Genomic DNA, 22,262 nt, shown 5'->3' with positions numbered 1-22,262 from the left:
GGAGCTGAGGTCAGCTGCTCTGTCATTGGCTAGGCATTTTGACCGTTCTACCTGTGCTCCGATCGTTTCTTTTATTTTTTATACATAAAGCAAATTGCATGGCTCATGCTCCTTGAGAATTCACTATATCATGACATTAAAGAGAATATAATTTTTTTACCGTTTTTTTTATAGCTTCACTAAATTTAATCATTCTACTTTCATCGTTAAACATATTATATTTTTTTTCATACAGTAATTCTACATAAATATATCATAACATTAACGATATGAATCTATAGTTTATAAACTACTAATATTTTTTTTTACTTGTTTTTAGTTGAAAACTCGTGACTGCTTGACGTGGTTTAACTTACCGATGGTTAACTAAACGTTTCATTTACGATTATTCGATGACATATTTTTGATTATTAATTAACATATTTTTGATTTTATTTAATTAATCTAAATAAAATATATGATTTTTTATAAAAAAATAAATAAAAACTTTCAATAATAAATCACTTATACTAGATTTTAAAACGTAATTTTAATTTTTTGTCTTTTGCGGGTTCTTACTCAAAATTTTTGATTATATTGCAGTAAAACTTTCAGAATAACATATTAGATAAATAGAGGTATTTAATACAAGAGAGTCAAACAAGCAGTCATAAATATTAATGTATTTATAATCTTTGCTGGCGGTTTGTTGTATATTATGTTAAATAGTAGAGAAAATCGTCGGTCTGACGTTTATTTGCGAATGCTTGAAGAAATGTCTGGACGTGTACATATACATTGTTTGTTTCAAATGTATTCACAGCAAGCAATAGCGCGCGAAAAAATATTCGTGACAGCATATGATGTATAAGTATATGAGTCACTGATTTAAAATCACTTATAAAAAATGTAAAGCCAAAAAATTGTGCTTCATTTGTTTAAACATTTAAACGGCACGGTATTTTCTTATATATATGTATATAATAAATTACATACTCATTATACCAAATGATGTAATTAATTGGGTGCCGTTTTGCTTGACACTACTGTGAGTCGTTTTTGAGTTATTATAAGCTTACAATTAAAGATTAAAAGAATGCATGACAAAAAAAAATTGACCGGAGGCCTTATATTATGAATCAGCACTGGGTAGGTCGGATGGGTACGCAGATTGAGATTGCTTGGCGCAATATTGAAACTTATTATGTTATTTGCTATATCATTAAATTATTTATAAATATATAACTTAGAATAATAATTAACTACATGGTAGCTAAGCTGTCAAACATAGCTAGTGATCATTTGAACGATAAAGTTGATGTGCAGCAGTGCCATCTAGCGAGTGATAAAAAAGTAGATAGTATAAAAATCTTTTCTTGACTAAGTACAAAAAAATATGCCAATCCTCATGGTGATCGGGCAAACGATGTCTAAGTGCATTAATTTCAAACAAATATACTTACCAACATTTGTATATATATGATTAAGTGACTGATTATCTAAACTATAAAACATAGAGAATAATGACATGATAAGTTAATATGGTCTTATCAATTTTATGATTTAGACAAAATTATTGCTCTAAAAAAAAAAAATATTACCAACTATATTGATACTATACTGAATTAGCGGCCTTACCCGCGCGAAATTTATTAAACACAAACTCCCGACCCCCGTTTTACCCCCTTAGGGGTGAAGTTTCATAAATTCTTCCGTTCTTCGTTCTTATGCGGATGTCTACACCTATAATGTGATCTACCTGCCAAGTTTCAAGTCAAGAGATTTCGTGATTAATCAGTTTATGGTATTTCGCTTTTTAAATATATATAGATATTTGGGCCGGTGAAACCGCATCGCAGTAGTCCTAGTTATTAGTATGAACACTGTATACAATGTTATGTGGAAAATTATATGTCATTTGTTTTAAAGTACATTTAAAAAACATAAAACTGTTGCAAATTATTGTTCGGTAAAAACAACTATTAAAATAGACTTGTAAAATGTTTTGTATGTGAAGCTACCTCATATTTTAATGTATAGTATAGGATATCACTATGTAACTAACTCCAATTAATAATTTGCTTCGATATATGTCTATAGAACTGATAGGAATATACGTCTAAAGTTCAATGCGCTAAAAACGCTACCAAAACTTGATATACCAGTTCGACGACTGTCATGCGAGATCTAGACGTCTAACTAATTTCGTATCTGATGTAAGATTACAGATATATCCGCAACCTCAATTTATTATTCACGTAACGTTAAGGAGTTTGATGGTAAGTATGTTGTAATATGCAATAAAGCATGGTTAAACTATGTTTAGGTAGTGTAGTCTGAGATCTAAACTATTCAATGTTTTTGTTATAAGTTTATATATTAAAATATTTTTTCACATTTTTTGGATGTGATATAGTTGTATATAAAATATTTTTTCAGTAGTTAAGTGTGTGTATTCACATCAAATTTGAAAGTTAATGTAATGAGTCCTTTTTTTTAATCTGGATTTAATTATATATAGAGAAAGAATAAAGAGTGCACCTGTGTTGGTATACACACTTATGAACTGGCGATTTTCCAGCCATTGCCCATCCTAAAATTTATTGTGTTCTATAAGCCGAGTTCAAAGAAGAAGTTACTTAGTACAAACTCTGGAAAACAGAGTAGGTTTTCTAGTTGTCTGAAGGATGTTTCCCGGATGACAGCCCCAGTAACTTAAACTTTATGTTCAGGGTACACATTTTTGACAAAACATGACACTTGTTAATTGGTTCGTAGTACAATGCGTTCGTTATAGATGCTTATTTTCCATATATTAGATTATTAATTTATTATATTTTCCTCGAAGTTATCTTCTTATTTTAGCTTCATTCAGTCAATAGTATAAATAAAATATAGATTTATCATTTTCAAAATCTACATTCTGTTCTTCATTCTTCATACTTAAAAATCGACACAGAAAACATACAGTGCCAAGTATTATTACGCCTTTTGAATTAGCTGAACGTATTCCATTTTTCTTATGTTCGTTTATAGAGATGTTTGTGAAGAGAACTTTGGAACGGTGATCTTAACGCTGTTTAGTTTTGATGCATTTTCTTTTTTGACTCCTTAATTAAAACCTATTTGTGTGATTTCTTCACGCCAATACGGATCAAATATATTATTTTAAGATTTTAAAAATCTAGCAATAAATGCAAAGTTGGCAATGAGAACTGTGGCATTAATTAAACTTGTCTGGATCAATTACGTATTACGTCATTGGTGATAAGTGCTGTCATACCGGACATACAACTACAAAATATTCTACCAATAACAAAACGTATTTCGTTCCATGCTGAGATTTACTGAAAATGTCTTCGTGTAAGAGTACTACGTCTTTGAATAGTTTTCTGCGTGACCAGTAACATTAGTCGTAGTCCTTCCACTAAGCTCATACATAGATGTCTTTCCATCCCTTTATATTGTCATTTCCGTCGCCAGAGTTCGTCAAAATTTACAATCATACATAGTTACTCTTACATTTGTAAGGATTATATTTTTTGTGTCAATATTATTCTTGATTACTGATCTGTGAAATCAATATCTTTTAAATGTTACAATTGAAAAACCACGTGGCGTGTTAACTTGCAAATTCTTATTTCTTTGTTTATATAATAAAATTTGAAACATGTCGTGCATCGGGATTCTGGAGACGGTTGGTATCGACGTCAGTGAGTGTCGCTCGTTTAACTGGTTTAGCAACCTTCTTGCACCACACCGAAAGAAATATGTATGTGTTTTTGTTCGATATTCGAACTTATTATACAATTTACCACATTTTTGTTTTATTTTTATATAGCAAGCGTATATAGTTACAAACGTGTGACAAAATATTAATACAACATTCCATTTTGATGTTTACGTAGGCCTATACTTGATAAGTACTGTTTCATTCCTTGACGTCACGAATTTAATTTTTAATTCGCTAATAAGTTGAAAAAATATAATTATCGAATAATTGGTTCATGCCTACTGAAGAACTAGGCTCGTTTCGAAATGTCAACCAATTGCAAGTTTTTGCTTTATATAACTTTGTAAATTTGTTTCGTTGGAAATAAAAAATAATACCATAGCATATTCGAATTTCTTTAAGAATTCTCGGTATGGCTTGCATTAAACTTGTTTTGGTTACATCATTTTTAAAATCTTGACATGCAGTGATATTTTGTACGTTGCTACGTGAGTTGCAAAAGCAAAATGTCATTTTTAAACGTTTTTTTTTTTTTTTCTTAGACAAGAGTGTTGATGTATCTTTACATACATATAATAAAACTGGAGTGCCTGTTTGTAATATTAAAATAACCGCTTCTTACTAAATACTTATGTATGTATACACGGTGCATATACCAAAATATCATTTTATAAATTTTTGTCTGTCTGTCTATTTGTTGCGGCTAATCTCTGGAACGGCTGGACCGATTTTGATGGGTCTTTCACTGGTAGATAGCTGATGAAATAAGTAGTTATTTAGGCTAAAACAATAACTTTTTTGTTTTGCTTTGTAATTGTGAATATGCTTAAAAATTATAGTATGAAATAAAACTTCTAATTTCGTAATGGGTATGTGATCAATAATGCTGTTTCGTTTACTTGTTCAAATTCAGTTCTGATATGTAACTAGTGACTTCCCTTGACTTAGCACGGGTGCAATTTATTAACAAAGAAAATGAGAAGCAATGTTAGCAATTGAACAATAAATAGATAGATATTGTATATTTATTTATTAGTTTATATTAATATCTCATAAATGAGAAAAAAAAACTATAGTTTTTAACTAATTTGTAATAGATAAAATAATTAATATGACCCGTTGTCCTTTCTTTTAAGACGTACAATTTTTTAGTTCGTTGTCTTGATGTATATTACCAGGCTTTCCCAACGTTATCAGTGTAATCTTTTAAATATTTATTTGTATAAAAATCCTCCTTTTTGAACAAGCCAGCTCAGCCATTTTGAAAAATATATTTATAAAGATAATACTTAAAAATTTAACTTTTACCGTTTATTAATTTAAAAAATATGAAAGCGTATGGGTAAAACCGCATCAAAATCCGTTAAGTAGCTGAAAAGAATTTGGCGAAAATACAGACAGAAACCGAAAACGACTTTCTGCATGTTTAGATTCTGAGCGTGTAATTATGTGTGACTCAAAAAATTTGTTATAGGCGTTATTTATCGGTGGTCAATAATGCTAGGTTGATTCTAGTTTTCAACGTATTATTTAAGTTAGATGCTCAGCGACATGTTATGTAGTATCGCAATCATCATGAATATTACAAACTTTAACGATTAATAATGTTATGTGCTTTATTCTAATTTAAAGGCTTAAAATAGGATATACCTATTGGTAGTCAATATTGCCTGCTGGGTACCAGTTCTCAGTATCAGTTCGGTGATTCACAATAAAATATTCACGGCGTGTTTTTAGGTATACATTTGCATGTTTTTTTTACTCGGAATCATGTCTTGCACGAGCCTTCGAAAGAACGTGTTACTAGTCAGCTCTTTAAACTTATGAGGATAATAAGTTTTATAATAATAATTTCATGTCATCGTACCTAATTGCGGTTTTCCCGATATTTGGAAATGGGACTTCACGAAATGCGTAATGTTAATTATTATTAATTAACTATTATAATTAATAAATAATTTTATTATAGTAATTGTATATACATTAATGTACAGCTATGGTCAATTATGTAATGTATCTTTTATAATAATAATTATATAGTTAACTATTGGGCTTTTAGGTACCTACGATAACGAATTAAGATGAAAGATCTTTATGTTTTGGTATCAACTGTGTCGTGCATTGCTTGGACTTTGTTGGTGCTAATAACCTTTAGCCAAAGTTTTTTTTTTCTATGTTTTAACTTGTTAACTTACTTACTGAGAGCCGAGATGGCCCCAGTGGTTAGAACGCGTACCGATTAACCGATGATTTCAGGTTTAAACCCAGGCAAGCACCACTTTTCATGTGCTTAATTTGTGTTTATAATTCATCTCGTGCTCGGCGGTGAAGGAAAACATCGTGAGGAAACCTGCATGTGTCTAATTTCAAAAAAAATCTGCTACATGTGTATTTCACCAACCCGCATTGGAGTAGCGTGGTGGAATATGCTCCAAACCTTCTCCTCAAAAGAAGAGGAGTCCTTAGCCCAGCAGTGGGAAATTTACAGGCTGTTAATGTAATGTAAAATGTAACTTACTTCTTTCTTAATACTATACAACCTATTCAATTATTATTAATGTATAAATGTATATTTTGACTGGATGTTTATAGTTTAAATTAGGATATAATATGTAATTTTAAAAATATATTAAAATTAATAAATAGTATATAACTAAACTAATAAATGTAGCGCTGTATATCTTGGCAACCCGTATTTCAAACATCTTCTACATAATTAGTATTATCGTAGTTACATATTCAAATTAAGCGTATCTGAATGATGTTAACGGTTTTTTATATCTTGTTGCAGAAAGCTCGGACTCGAGCTGGTGCCTCGTCGCGGCGCTGAAGCCGTTGACCCGGAGGACATAAGCTTAGTCGAGCTTTATAGAGTACACGCCGAGAGTGCTGAACGAGCTGCAGCAGTAAGCAACTCATTATTACTATTTTAACGATATCCATCTTACTATATAAATACAAAATAGTTTGTCTTCTTCTAACGAATGTCAAATAATATACCAGAAAGAGAGAACACGATTCATAACTTTTCACTCTAATACCATAGACGTAAAATTTGCTTAACGAAAGATTAATTAAATATAATGTGTACGAAGTTGCCGCGTGACAACATTGACTTGTCTTGTTTAAATAGTATTTGAGATGATTTGAGACGATTTGTCACGATTTGTTTTTCTTAAAATTTCTTGGAAAATTATTGATTTATAATTGATAGATATACGACTATTCTATTTGATATAGAACTTGAAATAATAACGTAATCTTTCTATTATTTGCTTGATATGTTTTATGGTTTGTAAACATTTTTAAGTAATATGAAATACTTAGCTTAAAATTAAATTTAAAATAAGTATATGGGAAACAGTTGGGGTTTCTTTATTAGTCATATTAGTTTTTATTTGTGACCTCATAATCGGACCATATTTTATGCTCATCAAGCGAATCCCCGCGGGCGATGCCACTTATATGCAGATGACGAAATCTTTATATGATTTTTGTAGTTTATTTACATACTTATAAAGCACCGCTCTTCGTTTTTAGTTAGAAATAAAATATTTTATACAGCACTGGTCTAACTGATGATATTATTAATATTTAAAATGAAAGATGAGATAAGATAATAATTCATTGTTATTTAGTTAATATTATGAAACCGCCTGCTCAAAACATCGCCTCAAAATCGATACAATGTTTTAAACAATAGAGTTCGTATTGCACGGCTTGCCTATTACTTAAACTACGTATTATGGTTATTTTTTGTCTTTTGTACTGAAAAATTAAATCAAAATTTTTTATATTACTGTTTTAAGGAAAGCAAATATCATATATTACATATATCTATCTATACACTTCATATTGAATATAAAACAAACTAGACTGTAAATACGTTAATGTATAATTATATAGGTGAGGTATTTCGTACTTTTATCATTATCAATATGGGAGGGTTCTCATGGTTTTATATTTATTATTTAAATAATTACCGTTACAAAAGAGAACGAGCAACTCGTGCACGTGACAGAAATAAAACATTTTTTTCGTTTTACTAAAACGTTTCGATCATGAATGGTTACTCTCACTACGTCCAAATTTTACAATCAAATTTACATTTTCGAAAATTACACATTACTGTTCGAGCCATTGACTCACTTAGTGATAAATCAGTCATTTTAAATAACTCATATCTTAACTGTATGTCTTTGTATGCGTAATTGACAATATCCTTTTACATTGACGCGGCAAATCTTGAGCATACACAGCATTAAGCCTCTTATAGATCTCTGCTTGTACCTGTTACAGATATAATCGCTCATATTTCTTAATAGTAGGTATAACACTCGCTTGTATGCACGATAATGCATCAACAATATACGTCGATGTTTTAGATGTAATGCTTTAAGGTAGGTATCGAAGCTAAGCTGAGAGGAAATAATTTAAACTATAGGGAAGAAATTGAATTAAATATCGAAATATTTTATTGGTACAGCAGTGCGATTCTGTGAAAATCTCACTCGTAAAATATTTACAACCGACTTACTGTGACTCGCCATTTTGATACGTATATCCTGTAAATTTGATAATTCTTATAGTCTATGTCGTTTATAACATTCTGACATTTTAAGTGTTCTGCGGTGACTTTCGAGTTTCCTGTTACAGAATAGCCTAACATCTTACTCCTAGTTTTGAATAACATTGTTAGTATTCTCAAATATTTTTAGTGTTCTAAGGTTTTAAACTAAAAAGAAAAAAGAAGGTGTGTGTATAATGTAAGCGTGTGAGAAGTTCTACTTCTTCGGCGTTATTAAGTTAGTAGTAGTAGTTAATAGTTTTTAATAAATAAAGCTCTTACACACTTTTTAAATTTCATATATACATATGCCGATGTTTCCAATAGCAGTTTGTGTAAAGATAAAGAAACCTTAGATTAAATTTTTTTTTTTTTTTGGTTTTTTTTTTTTGCTATTGTCCTATTTTGGGTTACAAATTATATTTCGCACTACAAAAGAGTTCAACATTATTCCAAAAACACTAGTCCAGTTAACTAATTATTTATTATTTAATTTTGCTCCCAAAGTTCCGGTATATTTATAGCCGACATTCAAAACGCTCAATTAAAACTCTTTTTTTATGAATCTCTAATGAATACCATTATAATATTATGATATTGAAATTATATATTATGGTATACAAATAAGAATTAAAAATTGTTACTGTAATCATGACCGCGTGGAATGGTACGCAAGAATGCTAGCAGAATTTCCCCGTTGCATCGCAATTCCTATCCTCTGGGCAAAAAAAAATAACCAGCCGTGTCACCGGAGGTTTTAAAGCGAGGTGTTACACTTTAAATGAAGATTTTTGCACTCTAACTCTTATTATATTACGATTATTTTTAATCTCGACCAACTGTTCCATCTTCTCGACCATTCTCGATCATAATTCAAAGTCAAAGTTGTATTTGTTTGTCTCGTCACTGAAAAAGACAATACCAAAACCATAATAGCCGAACATAATAAGGTTTTATTTATAATTTTTATTTTTATGTGTTTTCAGTGGCGTGGAACCTTGCGTCGCGCTGGTGGTTCAGGGAGCAGCTTCAATTCCGGAACACTCACCAACAATTCAAACATAACGGCTCCCCCAGTTCAGTCACACTATCTGATATGCAGTATGCGCGACTTTGGTCATACAGCTGGGGGTGATGAGGCGGAATTATTGTTGTGGCTCCACGACGCGAGAAGAGCTCAGCCCTTGTCAGAGAGATTTAGAGTGCGGATCGCGAGAGATGGCTTTTCCAACTATGTAGACAGGCTGCACGCAAATAGTACACTTTTTGCAGTAAGTATTTCTTACAATAATTATGTTCTAAGTGTAATATGTCCTAGCTTTACTATGAGCTGGGTCGTCTTTTTATTTGTCAACTCTTGGTTATTTGTTTTATTTTTACTGTGGTTACTAGCAGCCGGTATAAGGTCCATACTGTGGCGACCGAATTTTTTAATACAATATTTAGTAAGACATCCCGTGTCAAATAAATCTTTCACGATCAAATACATCTTTAAATCGAAATATTATGTATTAGATTTTATATATTTTTTTTAAAACATACAAGTAATAATATCTTGAGATTCATGTTTTCTATTAAAGGTTGCAATATAACGTGCAATTTGCAGAATAGTTGTAATACCTTGCAACATAATTGCTTAGAATCTCCGTCTTTGATTACCTTAGTATTATCTGTACGATTGTGTTGGAATAGTATTGGTAACTGTAAATAGGATTTGTATTTCGAACTTGTCATTATATATACAAAGAGGTTTATTAATAATATTATTATTATGCTTAATTGGTGCTTCAAGCTTTTAACAAGCCACTCATCACATATTCTTCCACCAACAGCACCTATACTCGTATTGTTGTGTTCCGGTTTGGAGTCGAGTTAGCCAGTGTAACTACAGATAGGGACGTAATATCGTAATTCTCATAGTTGGTGGCGTATTGGTATTGTAAGGAATAGTTATATATGGTCTATTGGCGATGGAGGCGTATTGGTACGTACACCATTTTACACAAAAAAAAATTGCCATCTTATATCAAGATACGATTACGACGTCTCCTGTGCTGTGTAATTCGTCAACTTGTAAATGAAAACACATTCCTGCGTCGCATTGTATGTGTATTGGCCCTAGACCAGTCAACGACGTCATCACTATAATTAATTATTTATTATTTCGTCATCAACAAGCGGAAAACATTTATATTTCAATTTGAATATGCACGGATAAATATTGCTGCGACACCATTTTTATATGATCTTTCAAATTAAATAGTCATCAAATTAGTATCGTATTAGTCGCATTAAATTAAATTATATAAATTTCACGGTATTCCCGTCAATTTTTATTTATTTAATATTTATATTGATTTCCCGCTTTGGTTAAGGCAAAGGTACATAACTAAAAGTGTAGTCTTGTAACGATTTTATTAAGAAAACCATATTCAAAGCGAATACATATGACAAATAAGAAAAAAATCTGCTTGGCGGTAGAATATATGATGAGTGGATGGTACCTACCCAGATGGGTAAGTTGCACAAAAACCATCAAGTAAACATATGTTACATAACAATATTATTTCAGGACCTTTCCAGTACTGACCTATCTCGTGAGCTGTGGCTCGTGGCGTGGGTCATCCGTGTGGGGCGATGGGCGGGGGCAGGAGGTAGTGGTACGGGTGAAAGACGAGGCCCTGTGGCTAGAAGACCCCTCGGGGCTGGGGTGTTGCCACTGTCGGAATTCCTTAGACAGCCTGAACCGCAAACTATTGAAAAAGAGTACACATTCAAGGTAAATGGATCTTAGCTGTTTCAATAAATGTCTAAATTATTTAATTCAATTCAGTGTTCAATATGTTATCAAAATGTAAATCTTAAAGAAATTATAAGATTTTCTCACATTGATCAAATTTTTGTGTTAAATCAAACATGGTACATGTGTGATATAAATATTGTAGTATTAGTTCCTCAAAATTCTTTTTATATTCTTCAGGTGTATCAATGTGAAGAGAAGGATTTCCACCAGTTACATGATATGCTCATTAGGAAGCAGACTAACAAGTGCAATATTTTACCTGGTCAACCAAATTATGGTAAATATTCAACAAACTAATATTCAAGTTAAAGATTCCTTGAAGGCCGTATGATTGTATTAAAAATATTTTTTCAGGTATAGTGGTAGCTCTTAGACTAATAACAAACAATGGCAGTATCTCGGAAGCGGTTGCCTCGGGTGCTACGGTGACAGCTAAACGGGGATTCCCTGACGTCATAATGCCGGGCGATGTCCGCAACGACCTGTACCTCACGTTGGAGAGAGCGGAGTTTGAGAGAGGCGGTAAAAGTACGGCGAAGAACGTCCTAGCCACTGTCAGCGTTCATGACAGCACTGGACAAGTTATCAACGTAAGTTTGAAGAATAATTAAAATATATATATATGTATATAAAAACAATAGTATAAACTATATAGTATGAAATAATTAAACAACACATAGCCTAATCAACCATACAGCGTTGACGTCAGACTAGTCTACATTTTGAAATTAATAAGAAAGGAAGTCATCGTCTTCTTATTTGTCTGTATTGACGCAGTCTCTTCGATAATTCTAAATCTATTTCGATGACCTATTTTTATTGAATATGCTTATACGTCAAGGTATTATTCTAAATTTATAGAAAAGTTCGATCAATAAATTTTAAATAATAGAAACATAGTCAAAAAGCGTCTTGTTTTTTCCAAAAACGATATCCTTGATCAAGGTGAATAAAGTATAGCAAAATATTAATTGGATTATAGGATTGCGTGTGGGGTGCTAGCGGAGTCGGTGCCACATCTTACGAGTCGCTGGTGCTGTACCACAACAACGGGCCCGCGTGGGGGGAGCAGCTGCGCCTCACGGTGCCGCTGGAGACCTTCACACACGCGCACGTGCGCATCGAGTACAGGCACTGCTCCAGTGAGTGCACACGACTTATAACCTATACAATATTATTTGCTTAGATTTTATGTATATGTCTAGATAATTAAATATTATGTTTCATATATATATTGGAAATTACAAAAAGTTGGAATTTTAATTTGGTATCAAACAAAAAAATATCGACGATATTATGAAAACTGCTACATGTCGCTAATTGTCTCTGCGTTCGTTGAATGACTATACTCTTCAGACCATTGCTCCGCCCATTTTCTTTATGTATCCTATTAATTATAATATAATGTATTTGTTTTAATAATTTTTATAATGTTTAAATGTCTGTCTGTGTTTTTATACATTGATGTTTGTAATACTTATTTTGGTGGAAAATGTGCGGCGACATTCACTTAAATAAGCAATAATTGCATATCTCTCAGATACTATATAATAGTTCAAACTAATTATTCTATTGTAGATGCTAACTGTGATTTCTAACACACACAAGCACAATAAAATGTATTTAGTAAAAGCTTTATACAGAAATACTATTAAATAACACATAGAATTATTATTTTTTACACTATATAGTGTGATTGAGGTGATTTTTTCTTGTTTGAGTTGAAAACGATTGTGTGCTCTAAAAAAATCTAAGAAATATATGACGCATTTAAACTGCTGCTGCAAAATTTAATATGATCACATGGATTTCATCATGGGTGTTAGTTAGCATACCTTGAGAACGACTATTATCTTTTTTGTAAAAAATGTTTTTGAATTTCAAGTTGTAAACTGTTATAAAGATTTTCAAAAAGTCCTACTAAGTTTCTCTCGCTGGTCATTCTCAGAGCAGAGTTATTTTTCGTTTCCAAACCGGTGGTAGTTTTAACTTGGACTATTTTTTGATAGTCGAGTATAGTCACGGCTCCACATTGAATAAACGTTTTGGTACTGCTTAGTGCATACGTAGCTCCCTAATGTGTGTGTGTGTGCGTGTTGCAGCGCGCGACAAGAACGAGCGCAAGCTGTTCGGGTTCTCGTTCGCGCGGCTCATGGAGGCGAGCGGCGCCACGCTGCGGGACGGCGCGCACGACCTCTACGTGTACAAGTGCGACGACCCCTCCAAGTGAGCCCCGCCACTCTACCTAGAGCTCCCGTTCTTTACACCATTGTTGCTACGGAATGAACCTCGAGCGATCATCGTGATGTTGTTATTAACTGTTCCGGTATCATTGACGTTATTATGGAGGGGTACTCCCCGTGATTTGGCATGACTATGGTCGAAATCACGTCGCCTACGTTGGTGGAATCGGAATCAGTAAATAATAATATCCCATACACCGTCAATGCTCCGCTATGGCACCGTGGGATTGATTATTTGATTTTCCTTGTGTCTGTTATTACACTGGCTCTCACACATTTCGAACATTACACAAAAGTACAAAGTATTAATGTATAGCGAAAGATTTACTGATTAGTAGGTAGTACCTACACAGGCGGACTTGCACAAAGCCTCATCACCGAAATTTCATCTCGAATCAGTAGTAGAGTTTATTTGAATTATTTTCAGTGTGTTAGTTGTGGAAAGTAAGTACACATATTGCATACAATAAATTGCACTACATTTTCTAGTTATTCTAGATAAGTAGTAATAATAGTTATGTTTTTAACCTAGATGTTCTTTAACAGGTTACTTTCAGGCAGTTACCTATCCCTACCCTCCTGTGCTAATGACACTGCTCGCTCTCCAGCTACGAACGGTGTGCTCGCAACATTCCAACGGAGTACAAAAGAAAACTGTATTATTAGCACTTTACTTTGTTCCACGAAGTTGACGCAAAATGGTAAATAAAATCTGTTATCGTTTTAACATATCTTCAACGATCAAGACTGATTTATTGATATTTAACCTTTTGAAGTAAACTTTTACAATTTTTTTATTTTAATATTTCCATTGATAGTTCCTACAACCAATTTAATAAATAATATCCACAGAGGACTTACTAGCGCTGTTACAATGGCGTGCGAGACCAGAGAAAGTACAAGAAACATTATTGCGTGTCTTGCGGTTGGGAGACGGCTTGAGCTGTGAAGAACTGATCAAGTTCCTAAGAGACGTGCTAGATGCTTTATTTGCTTTGTTCTCCACTGAGGATGGCAATAGGTAAGACTTACAAAGTTTTTAGTGCATCAAATATTTATTAGTTTTAAAACTTAAATTGTTCATATAATTGAATTTTCAGCACACCACATTCGGGCACAGTTTTCCTTGTCCTGGTGTCAATCTGTAGTTTGCTTGACGAAACTCGATTTCAACACTTCCGACCAGTTCTGGACGTTTATATTGAGGAGCATTTTTCGGCTGCTCTCGTCTACAAGTAAGTGACACATTGATATATTTCTTTTACTTTGTTCAAATAATGGGCCGGGGCTCTAAAACTTTTTAAAGTTATTCTGTCAAGAATTTCCCAGTAGCAGCATGGAATATAGAATTTAATAGTGTTTACAGTCCTTTGCTTTGGAAAGTACGCAACGACTTTTTGAGCATCTCGTGTCGAAGTGTCGTCACTTCGGACTATGTGAGTGGGAATTGACAATGCCCCTTCCTTGCTCACTCACTTCTACACTCTAATAACTCTCTCACAGTTAGCTCGTCTGTTGTGAGTGGCTGCTGTGACATAAAACGGTCAGGATTCATCATCATCTTGGAAGGCGGGAAATTTTTACAACATTTAAAGTTACTCATTCAACTATAACGCCAGATTTTTTAATGAAAAATTCAACCAACGTAATTTTCGATTACAATAAAGATGTGCGGTTCTAATTTACTAACAATAAATACGTTCCCAGAGGGCTGCTGTCGTCGGTCCAGCACTGCGCGGAGTGGGCGGCGGGCGCGGAGGGGCAGGAGCCCATCCGCAAGTGCCTGCGCTCGCTGGGCGCCGTGTTCCGGCTGGCGGTGCGCTCGCGCTGCCTGTTCGCGCGCGCCACGGGCGGCCAGTACGAGGACAGCTTCCGCCGCGACGTGCGCGCCGCGCTGCACGCGCTCAAGGCGCTCGCGCAGCACCCGCACCGCGACCACCTGGCGCCCGCGCAGGTGCGCGCGCCTTACCTTACATATAGGATACATTTTTGATATGCTTTAACCTCCTCATTATGTTTTTGATTTCCCGCAAAAAAACAGACTGTCAATTCGACAATTTATGTCATTCGAATGGTTCGAAAATGTAATAATTAATTATTTATTTACATTTAAAATATTATATTATCTATGTTATCTAATGTGAATCAGAGTGGACATTTCATTCTAAAGTAAGAATTAATATTTTATCAGATCGCTCTTATGACATCTTGGGCGAGCGTAGCGAAGGAAGTGGCGTCAGCTTTAGGACCCGTCGAGGCCGGACGCATCACTGCGGCCATGTTGGACGCCCCCGCAGCCAACGCGCCGCCGGCGCTGGCCAAAGCACGACTTTCTGCTGCCCAGGACATATTGAAAGGGCCACTCGGACAAGATCCTGGTATTTATTAAACTGTTTAAAGTGGCGCACTTTTTTATTTCGTTTAATTAATTAAATAAAGTATAGGTTATATAATATTAAAGTAGGAGACAGTAAAATTACATGAATTATCTTCAGTTTTAATTTATTTATTTATTGTGCAAACAAATAAATGTCTTATCCATCAACACTAATATACTTCTAAATAACAAATTACCCACAATTTCAGAGGCACGGAACATCGTTTTAACAACTGCCTGTCATCATTTACGCGTACATCTCGCAAGACGTGACGAATTATCTCAATGCGCTAATATGCTTGGAGAATTAGTCACCTTACTGTGGAAGAAGGAAGACCCCGACCAACCCGTAGACGAGGACGAATTAGACCCAGACGTAGACGTATTGTGCTTGAACACTTTGGATGTATTAGTTGAAACAGTGCTACATTTGATTGGTGGCAATTCACCTGTATTGGTAAGTCTTTATTTAAATACTTGGCTAATTTTAGCCAACTCAATTAAAATACGTTACGTTACGTTAAGTTATTTTTACTAAATAAATGCGTTTAGTTTTTTGATGAAGCATTATATATTTTATAATTAGTAGATATTTGTATAAATCTGTTTAATAATTTTCGTTTATTAACTTGTTCGTTTAGTTGTTTATTAGTTATTTAAAGATAAAACATAGAATAAATAAAATATTTTGTTATTGTTTTTCTATTTCAGGGTCCGATGGTGGCCGGCCTGCTGGGCGTGATGGAGCTACTAAAGCCAGCGCACTACCAACGTCTTTGGAGTCACCTAGCGCCTCACCCACACGACCGGAAACCGCTTAAAGACTTTCTTATGCGGGCTTTTCTGGTCTTCAGGCATCTGATCGAGCAAGATGTGCGTATAACATTTTACGTTTCAAGCGTTTACCTAATGTTGTCAATTTCTTAATATTACCAATGAGTCAGATTATTTCTCATTCTATAGGCGAGTTTCATATAATTTTGTAGAAAAATAGTCAACATCGAACATACTTGACTTCAACATATATTTTTTATATAATTAATGCTTATAATTCCAAAAAAATATTAGGTTAATAACGAAACGTTAGCATACAAACGTGAGCCGAGATGGCCCAGTGGTTAGAACGCGTGCATCTTAACCGATGATTTCGGGTTCAAACCCAGGCAGGCACCACTGAAATTTCACGTGCTTAATTAGTGTTTATAATTCATCTCGTGCTCGGCGGTGAAGGAAAACATCGTGAGGAAACCTGCATGTGTCTAATTTCAACGAAATTCTGCCACATGTGTATTCCGCCAACCCGCATTGGAGCAGCGTGGTGGAATATGCTCCAAACCTTCTCCTCAAAGGGATAGGAGGCCTTTATCCCAGCAGTGGGACATTTACGGGCTGCTAGTGCTAGTGCTAACGAAACGTTAACATACAGCACTAAAAAAGGGATTTTTCAAAATTAATCATAATAATAAACCTGTAGGGTATCCTATGAGGTACTCGACGAGTACTTAATGAAATAAATGCTTAAAAAACGTTACAAATTTATTGAACCCACATTAAACAAATTATATTCTTTTTATCGTTTAATTTATGCACCCGTCTAAAAATAGGTATTGATAAATAGTAACCGTGACACTATTAATTGTTTTACTATAATCATTATTTTTTATTTAGTATAAAGTTTGACTGATTTCAAATACTTGGCATTTTTAGGTTTTTCCATCAGACTGGATGGTATTACGAGTCCAGAGCTGCAAAGTGTTGCTGTCCGCTTTACAAGATTTGGCGAAGCCGCTACTCGAGAGATTCTTAGGAGACGAACCGCCGCAGTTCGATTCTCAGGTGCAAAATTTTGTTCGGTATTCGCTTCTAATTTTATTTTAAAAGTTTATCGACACTGTGGTTCCATAAAATTGGATATAAATATAAAATGAGCCAAGGATCATCAGTAAGATGAGCGTGTTTGCGCAGCTGTGGTCGGGCTACCTGGAGCTGGGCGTGTCACTGGTGACGGCGAGCGCGCTGCAGGCCGAGCAGTGGGCGCGCGGCCCGCAGCGCGCCGCCATGCGCGCCGCCGCCGCGCTGCACCTGCTCGCCGTCTGGACCAGGCTCGGTGGGTACACGACACGCCGTACCGCGACTGCTCGCATCATCCCTCGCCTATGCAAGCTAATCGACCGTCTCATAGGAGGAGGTTCCTCGTTTTTCTTTGGAAATACGTGGGACCCAGACGCACGAGCCGGGCTAGTATAGTGAGGAGTCCGGGCGGTTCGCAGGCTCGGCGCAGCTGCAGCTGATCGGGCCGGCGGTGGGCGCGCTGCTGGAGGTGACGCTGGTGGGCTCTCTGCGGCGCGCGGCGCTGGGCGCGCTGGTGGCGCTGATGGCGGCCGAGCGCGCCGCCACGGGCTCCGCGCGCCGCACCGAGGCCGCTCTCGTCGACAAGCTCGACTCGCTCGTCGCCGACAACAAGGCCGACGACCACTACCGCCGCCTCTTCGACACTGTGTTAGTCGGATTCCGTTTCGTTCTCTCTCAGATAATATTTTCATAGGAATTAATTCAAAGTGGAAAGTACTTACTACTTCAATAATGTGTCAATCATTGATAAGTAGTTGCCGTAATTGTAGAAGGTTATTTTTTTTTTTTGCTATTCAAATGGTACATGTACCTACTTTTTCAGTATTATAAATATTTTAAAAATAATTAAACAATTTATCTTATTGTGATGTTCATGCAAACGACAGGGAGCACTTGAGTTCTGTGTAAGTATTTAATATGCCATTGTTATATTGATGTCGTGGAAAAAAAAATTGCATTGTCGATCTTCTTATAAAATTTGTGTTTGGAATATATTTAGTGCAAAGAATTTAAGACTGCGCAAGTTCACTATTTTGAGAGCAAAACACTAAAATGATTGCAAGCTCGACGTAATCAAAATTATAGCAAATTTATAGCAAAATCAAGCTCCTAGAAAACTGCTTTTTACTACTCATACGCATATCGCTGGGGCCGCAGGCTGATGGAGCGCGTGTCGACGGAGGGCTGGCGCGAGGCGGGCGCCGCCTTCGTGGGCTGCGTGACGCGCCTGCTGGAGCGCCTGCTGGACTACCGCGCCGTCATGCAGGGCGCCGAGCACCGCGACAAGCGCATGGCCGCCACCGTCAACCTGCTCGTGAGTGCCGCCCCCGCCCCACCGCGGCACGCTACCCACGACACTGTCTTATTATTCGGACTATGCCGCTCGATTCACGCCAATTTAATTAGCACCTTTCATTTGTATTAATATTATAAAACTAGATCGTATATGTTTGAATGAAAAAGATGTTAACTACATCACGATTTTTTGATTATAAAATATAATATTCTTTGCGTTAGATATAAGAGAATGTACAAACATTGAATGTATGATTGTATCAATGTCAGCTTTGACGATAAGAAATTGAACCTACAATTCTAATGTCTTAAATATTTACTATAGTATTTTTTTATTCAATATTAATGTAACTGTAATCTCTACAGAACTTCTACAAAAACGAAATTGACCGCAAAGAAATGTATTTGCGTTACGTTTACAAACTACACGATCTTCACATAGCTTCCGATAACTGGGTTGAAGCTGGTTGTACGCTTTTGGTAAGATATAAGAACTTAATTCTGATTATGGTTTTATAATTTCTATGAAATTCAAAATTCTTATCCAAATACATGTTTAAAATATTTACAGCTTTATGCGGAAACATTGAATTGGGATAGTGATCAAATTGGTGTAGATCCAGAACATCCTGAAACACCCGAGTGGAAACGTAAGGAGGCGTTGTATAACCAAGTGCTGCAGTATTTCGATCGGGGAAAGGTAGGAACATAGCATTCTATATAATACGTGGCTTACACATTGTCATTCTTGATTTTGATTGGTCAAATTGGTTGCTTTTTTTTATATGTTAAGAGTGGTCAAATGATTTATGGTAAGTAGTCAACACCGCCAATAGACCTTGGCGCTCTAAGAAATATCCCTTACGTCGCAAATGCGCCACCAACCTGAGGTAATAAGATATTATATGCTATGTGCCTGTAGTTACACTGGCTCAGTCACCGTTCCAATATTTAGCTAGGTAGAATATCTAGCAATTGCTATGCTATTAGCCGTACCGTTGTACTTTAAATGGTGGTTAATCAATAAAATATTTACTACAACGTAAATCCAGTGCTGGGAGAAGGGCCTGCCGCTGCTGCGCGAGCTGGCCACGCTGTACGAGTCCCGGCTGTGCGACTACGCGCGCCTGGCGCACTGCCTGCGCACGCACGCCACCTTCCTCGACTGCGTGCTCGACCAGCTCCGACCCGAGCCCGAGTACTTCCGAGTCGGCTTCTACGGGAAGGGATGCCCCTTATTTGTTAGGGTGAGTCTTGTGATATGAAATATTAGATGGTATTGGGTTTTGTTACTAAAAATATATATATACTGAATTAGGAAAAACGTTTAATCATCCAATCTTTGTTTTATATACAGAATAAGCAGTTCGTATATCGTGGGCTGGACTACGAGCGTATCGGTGCGTTCACTCAACGGCTGCAGTCTGAATACGTGTCTGCGCATATCCTTATGCGGAATACGCCTCCAGATGACTCGGTCATCGCATCTGACGGTCAATGTAAGCTATTAGGCATCCATTTATGTTGAAGAAAATGGACGAACAAATATCTAACCTTATTGCCTCTGACCATAAAAAATACAGTGCATGTTTAAGTTAAATGTCAACCTTCAATGGCTTGACAAATTGCGGACATGTAAATCGAACCGTATATTTTTGGTAACGTGACTTTAAATATTTCTGCCATTTCTCTAGTGAGAAGCATAAATAGATATTGATTTCTATTGATTTCTATATACCACCAACTCATCATATATTCTACCACCAAGCAACAGTACTCAGTATTGTTGTGTTCCGATTTGGGTGTGTAAGCCAGTGTGACTACAGGGACAAGGGATATAACATCCTAGTTCATAAGGTTGGTGGCGCATTGGCGATGTAAGGAATGGTTAATATTGCTTACAGTGCCATTGTCAATGAGCGGTGGTGACCACTTTCCATCAGGCGGCCCATATGCTTGTTCGCCAAACTATGGCATAAAAAAATAGATATATATTTTCATTTCATCGTCTGTCGATGGTCTGCTGATGGTTGATTGTAAATTATTTGAAATTCACTGGAGACAGTGTTGAAAATAAATAGATAATTTGAATGGTTCGATGATTTGTTAGAAAGAGTTAATGTTAAATATGGTTTTAGTTTGATGCGTAACACATGAATTATATCACCAATTCATGATATAATTAAGCAAAACAAGTTAGTCGTCGGAATATATGAAAGGCAACAAGTGTAGAATGTAAGTTGGGTCCAGATATCCAGATCTGCAACGTGAAGCCGGTGTCGTCGCGGCGCTCGTGGCCGGGCGGCGCGCCCGAGCCCGTCAAGCGCTTCTACGCCTGCAACGACGTCGACACCTTCCTGTGCGACCGCCCGCTGCACAAGCCGCCCATTGACAAGGACAACGAGTTCAAGGTACACGCCCTGATGCTCTCGAATTCTCGTACGAATTCCGACCACCGTGGCCTCAGAGAATCGCCCTGATGAGATTCTTATAAAATTATTTTTTTCTTAACTGAAAAACATTATCTTCTTCAAATTATTAAAAATATATTTTTGTTATCAATCTTCTCTTCCAATCTATGTATTATCTATCTAATGAGTTATCTGGATTCGACAAGTTTTTAAAAAATATAATATACATAACTTACTTAGTTACGTGAACTGGAATTAAACATATCACTCGGGATCTGCAATTAGCTTATATAATTGGCTAGTCACTCGACTAACAATGCCGATGGGTATATTCTTAATATACTGATTTTTTATTTTTTATTTTGCACTGTAGAGTCTATGGATCGAACGTACAACACTCGTGACGGAAAACACGCTTCCTGGAATACTGAGGTGGTCTGAAGTTATATCTCGTTCAGTCGAAGAAATACCTCCAGTCGAAGTGAGCTTCCCACTTTTATATAACACATACATAAAAAACATATAATAGATTTATTCAAATTTTAAATGTGTTTGTTTTAATATATTCGAACATGATTTCAGTTCGCCTGTGAAACAATGGAGGCAACGGAGCGAGAACTGCGTAGCCTCATATCCCAATACACGGCTGATCCCACACAGAACATCAATCCGTTCTCAATGAGGCTACAAGGCACCATCGATGCGAACGTACAAGGCGGTATCACGAAGTACGAACAAGCCTTCCTCACTGCGGACTTCAGTAGGAATGCTTCCACGAGGGAAGCAGCCGCTGCGGCTAAGTTGAGGAGGCTCATTTCTTCGCAGCTTGCTGTAGTGGAAGCGGGGCTCACTTTACATGGTCGGTTAGCGCCCGAGGAAGTCAAGCCTTTACATAGGTAAGTAGTTTTATTTTACATTTTCCAATACAACACTGTTCACATATTGTAAAACCGCAGATTATTTGCGTTGCTACTATTTCTGTTAGTAATGTAATAATAATAT

The 22,262-nt window shown here is 35.9% G+C and overlaps 1 protein-coding gene across 1 annotated transcript in view; it reads left to right on the top strand.

Annotated features, from left to right (window-relative positions):
• Positions 1-22,262, top strand: part of LOC125063879 (dedicator of cytokinesis protein 3) — a 51,090-nt gene that overhangs the window by 23,147 nt on the left and 5,681 nt on the right. The window contains exons 5-29 of the mRNA XM_047670554.1: positions 6,504-6,618; positions 9,266-9,550; positions 10,852-11,058; positions 11,260-11,359; positions 11,437-11,672; positions 12,065-12,224; positions 13,185-13,308; positions 13,872-14,026; positions 14,178-14,346; positions 14,426-14,560; positions 15,033-15,279; positions 15,517-15,703; positions 15,912-16,159; positions 16,414-16,575; positions 17,410-17,538; positions 17,668-17,809; positions 17,973-18,201; positions 18,712-18,868; positions 19,216-19,329; positions 19,421-19,549; positions 19,902-20,096; positions 20,207-20,348; positions 21,100-21,260; positions 21,634-21,741; positions 21,843-22,156. Of these exons, the coding sequence (XP_047526510.1) occupies positions 6,504-6,618; positions 9,266-9,550; positions 10,852-11,058; positions 11,260-11,359; positions 11,437-11,672; positions 12,065-12,224; positions 13,185-13,308; positions 13,872-14,026; positions 14,178-14,346; positions 14,426-14,560; positions 15,033-15,279; positions 15,517-15,703; positions 15,912-16,159; positions 16,414-16,575; positions 17,410-17,538; positions 17,668-17,809; positions 17,973-18,201; positions 18,712-18,868; positions 19,216-19,329; positions 19,421-19,549; positions 19,902-20,096; positions 20,207-20,348; positions 21,100-21,260; positions 21,634-21,741; positions 21,843-22,156 (4,350 nt within the window). The remainder of the gene's footprint in view (positions 1-6,503; positions 6,619-9,265; positions 9,551-10,851; positions 11,059-11,259; positions 11,360-11,436; positions 11,673-12,064; positions 12,225-13,184; positions 13,309-13,871; positions 14,027-14,177; positions 14,347-14,425; positions 14,561-15,032; positions 15,280-15,516; positions 15,704-15,911; positions 16,160-16,413; positions 16,576-17,409; positions 17,539-17,667; positions 17,810-17,972; positions 18,202-18,711; positions 18,869-19,215; positions 19,330-19,420; positions 19,550-19,901; positions 20,097-20,206; positions 20,349-21,099; positions 21,261-21,633; positions 21,742-21,842; positions 22,157-22,262) is intronic.

The sequence above is a fragment of the Vanessa atalanta genome, chromosome 5, assembly GCF_905147765.1.
Source record: "Vanessa atalanta chromosome 5, ilVanAtal1.2, whole genome shotgun sequence".
In the NCBI taxonomy this organism is placed as follows: Eukaryota; Metazoa; Arthropoda; class Insecta; order Lepidoptera; family Nymphalidae; genus Vanessa; species Vanessa atalanta.
The sequence above is the reverse complement of the archived record's forward strand: the minus strand, read 5'-3'. Positions and strand labels throughout refer to the sequence as shown.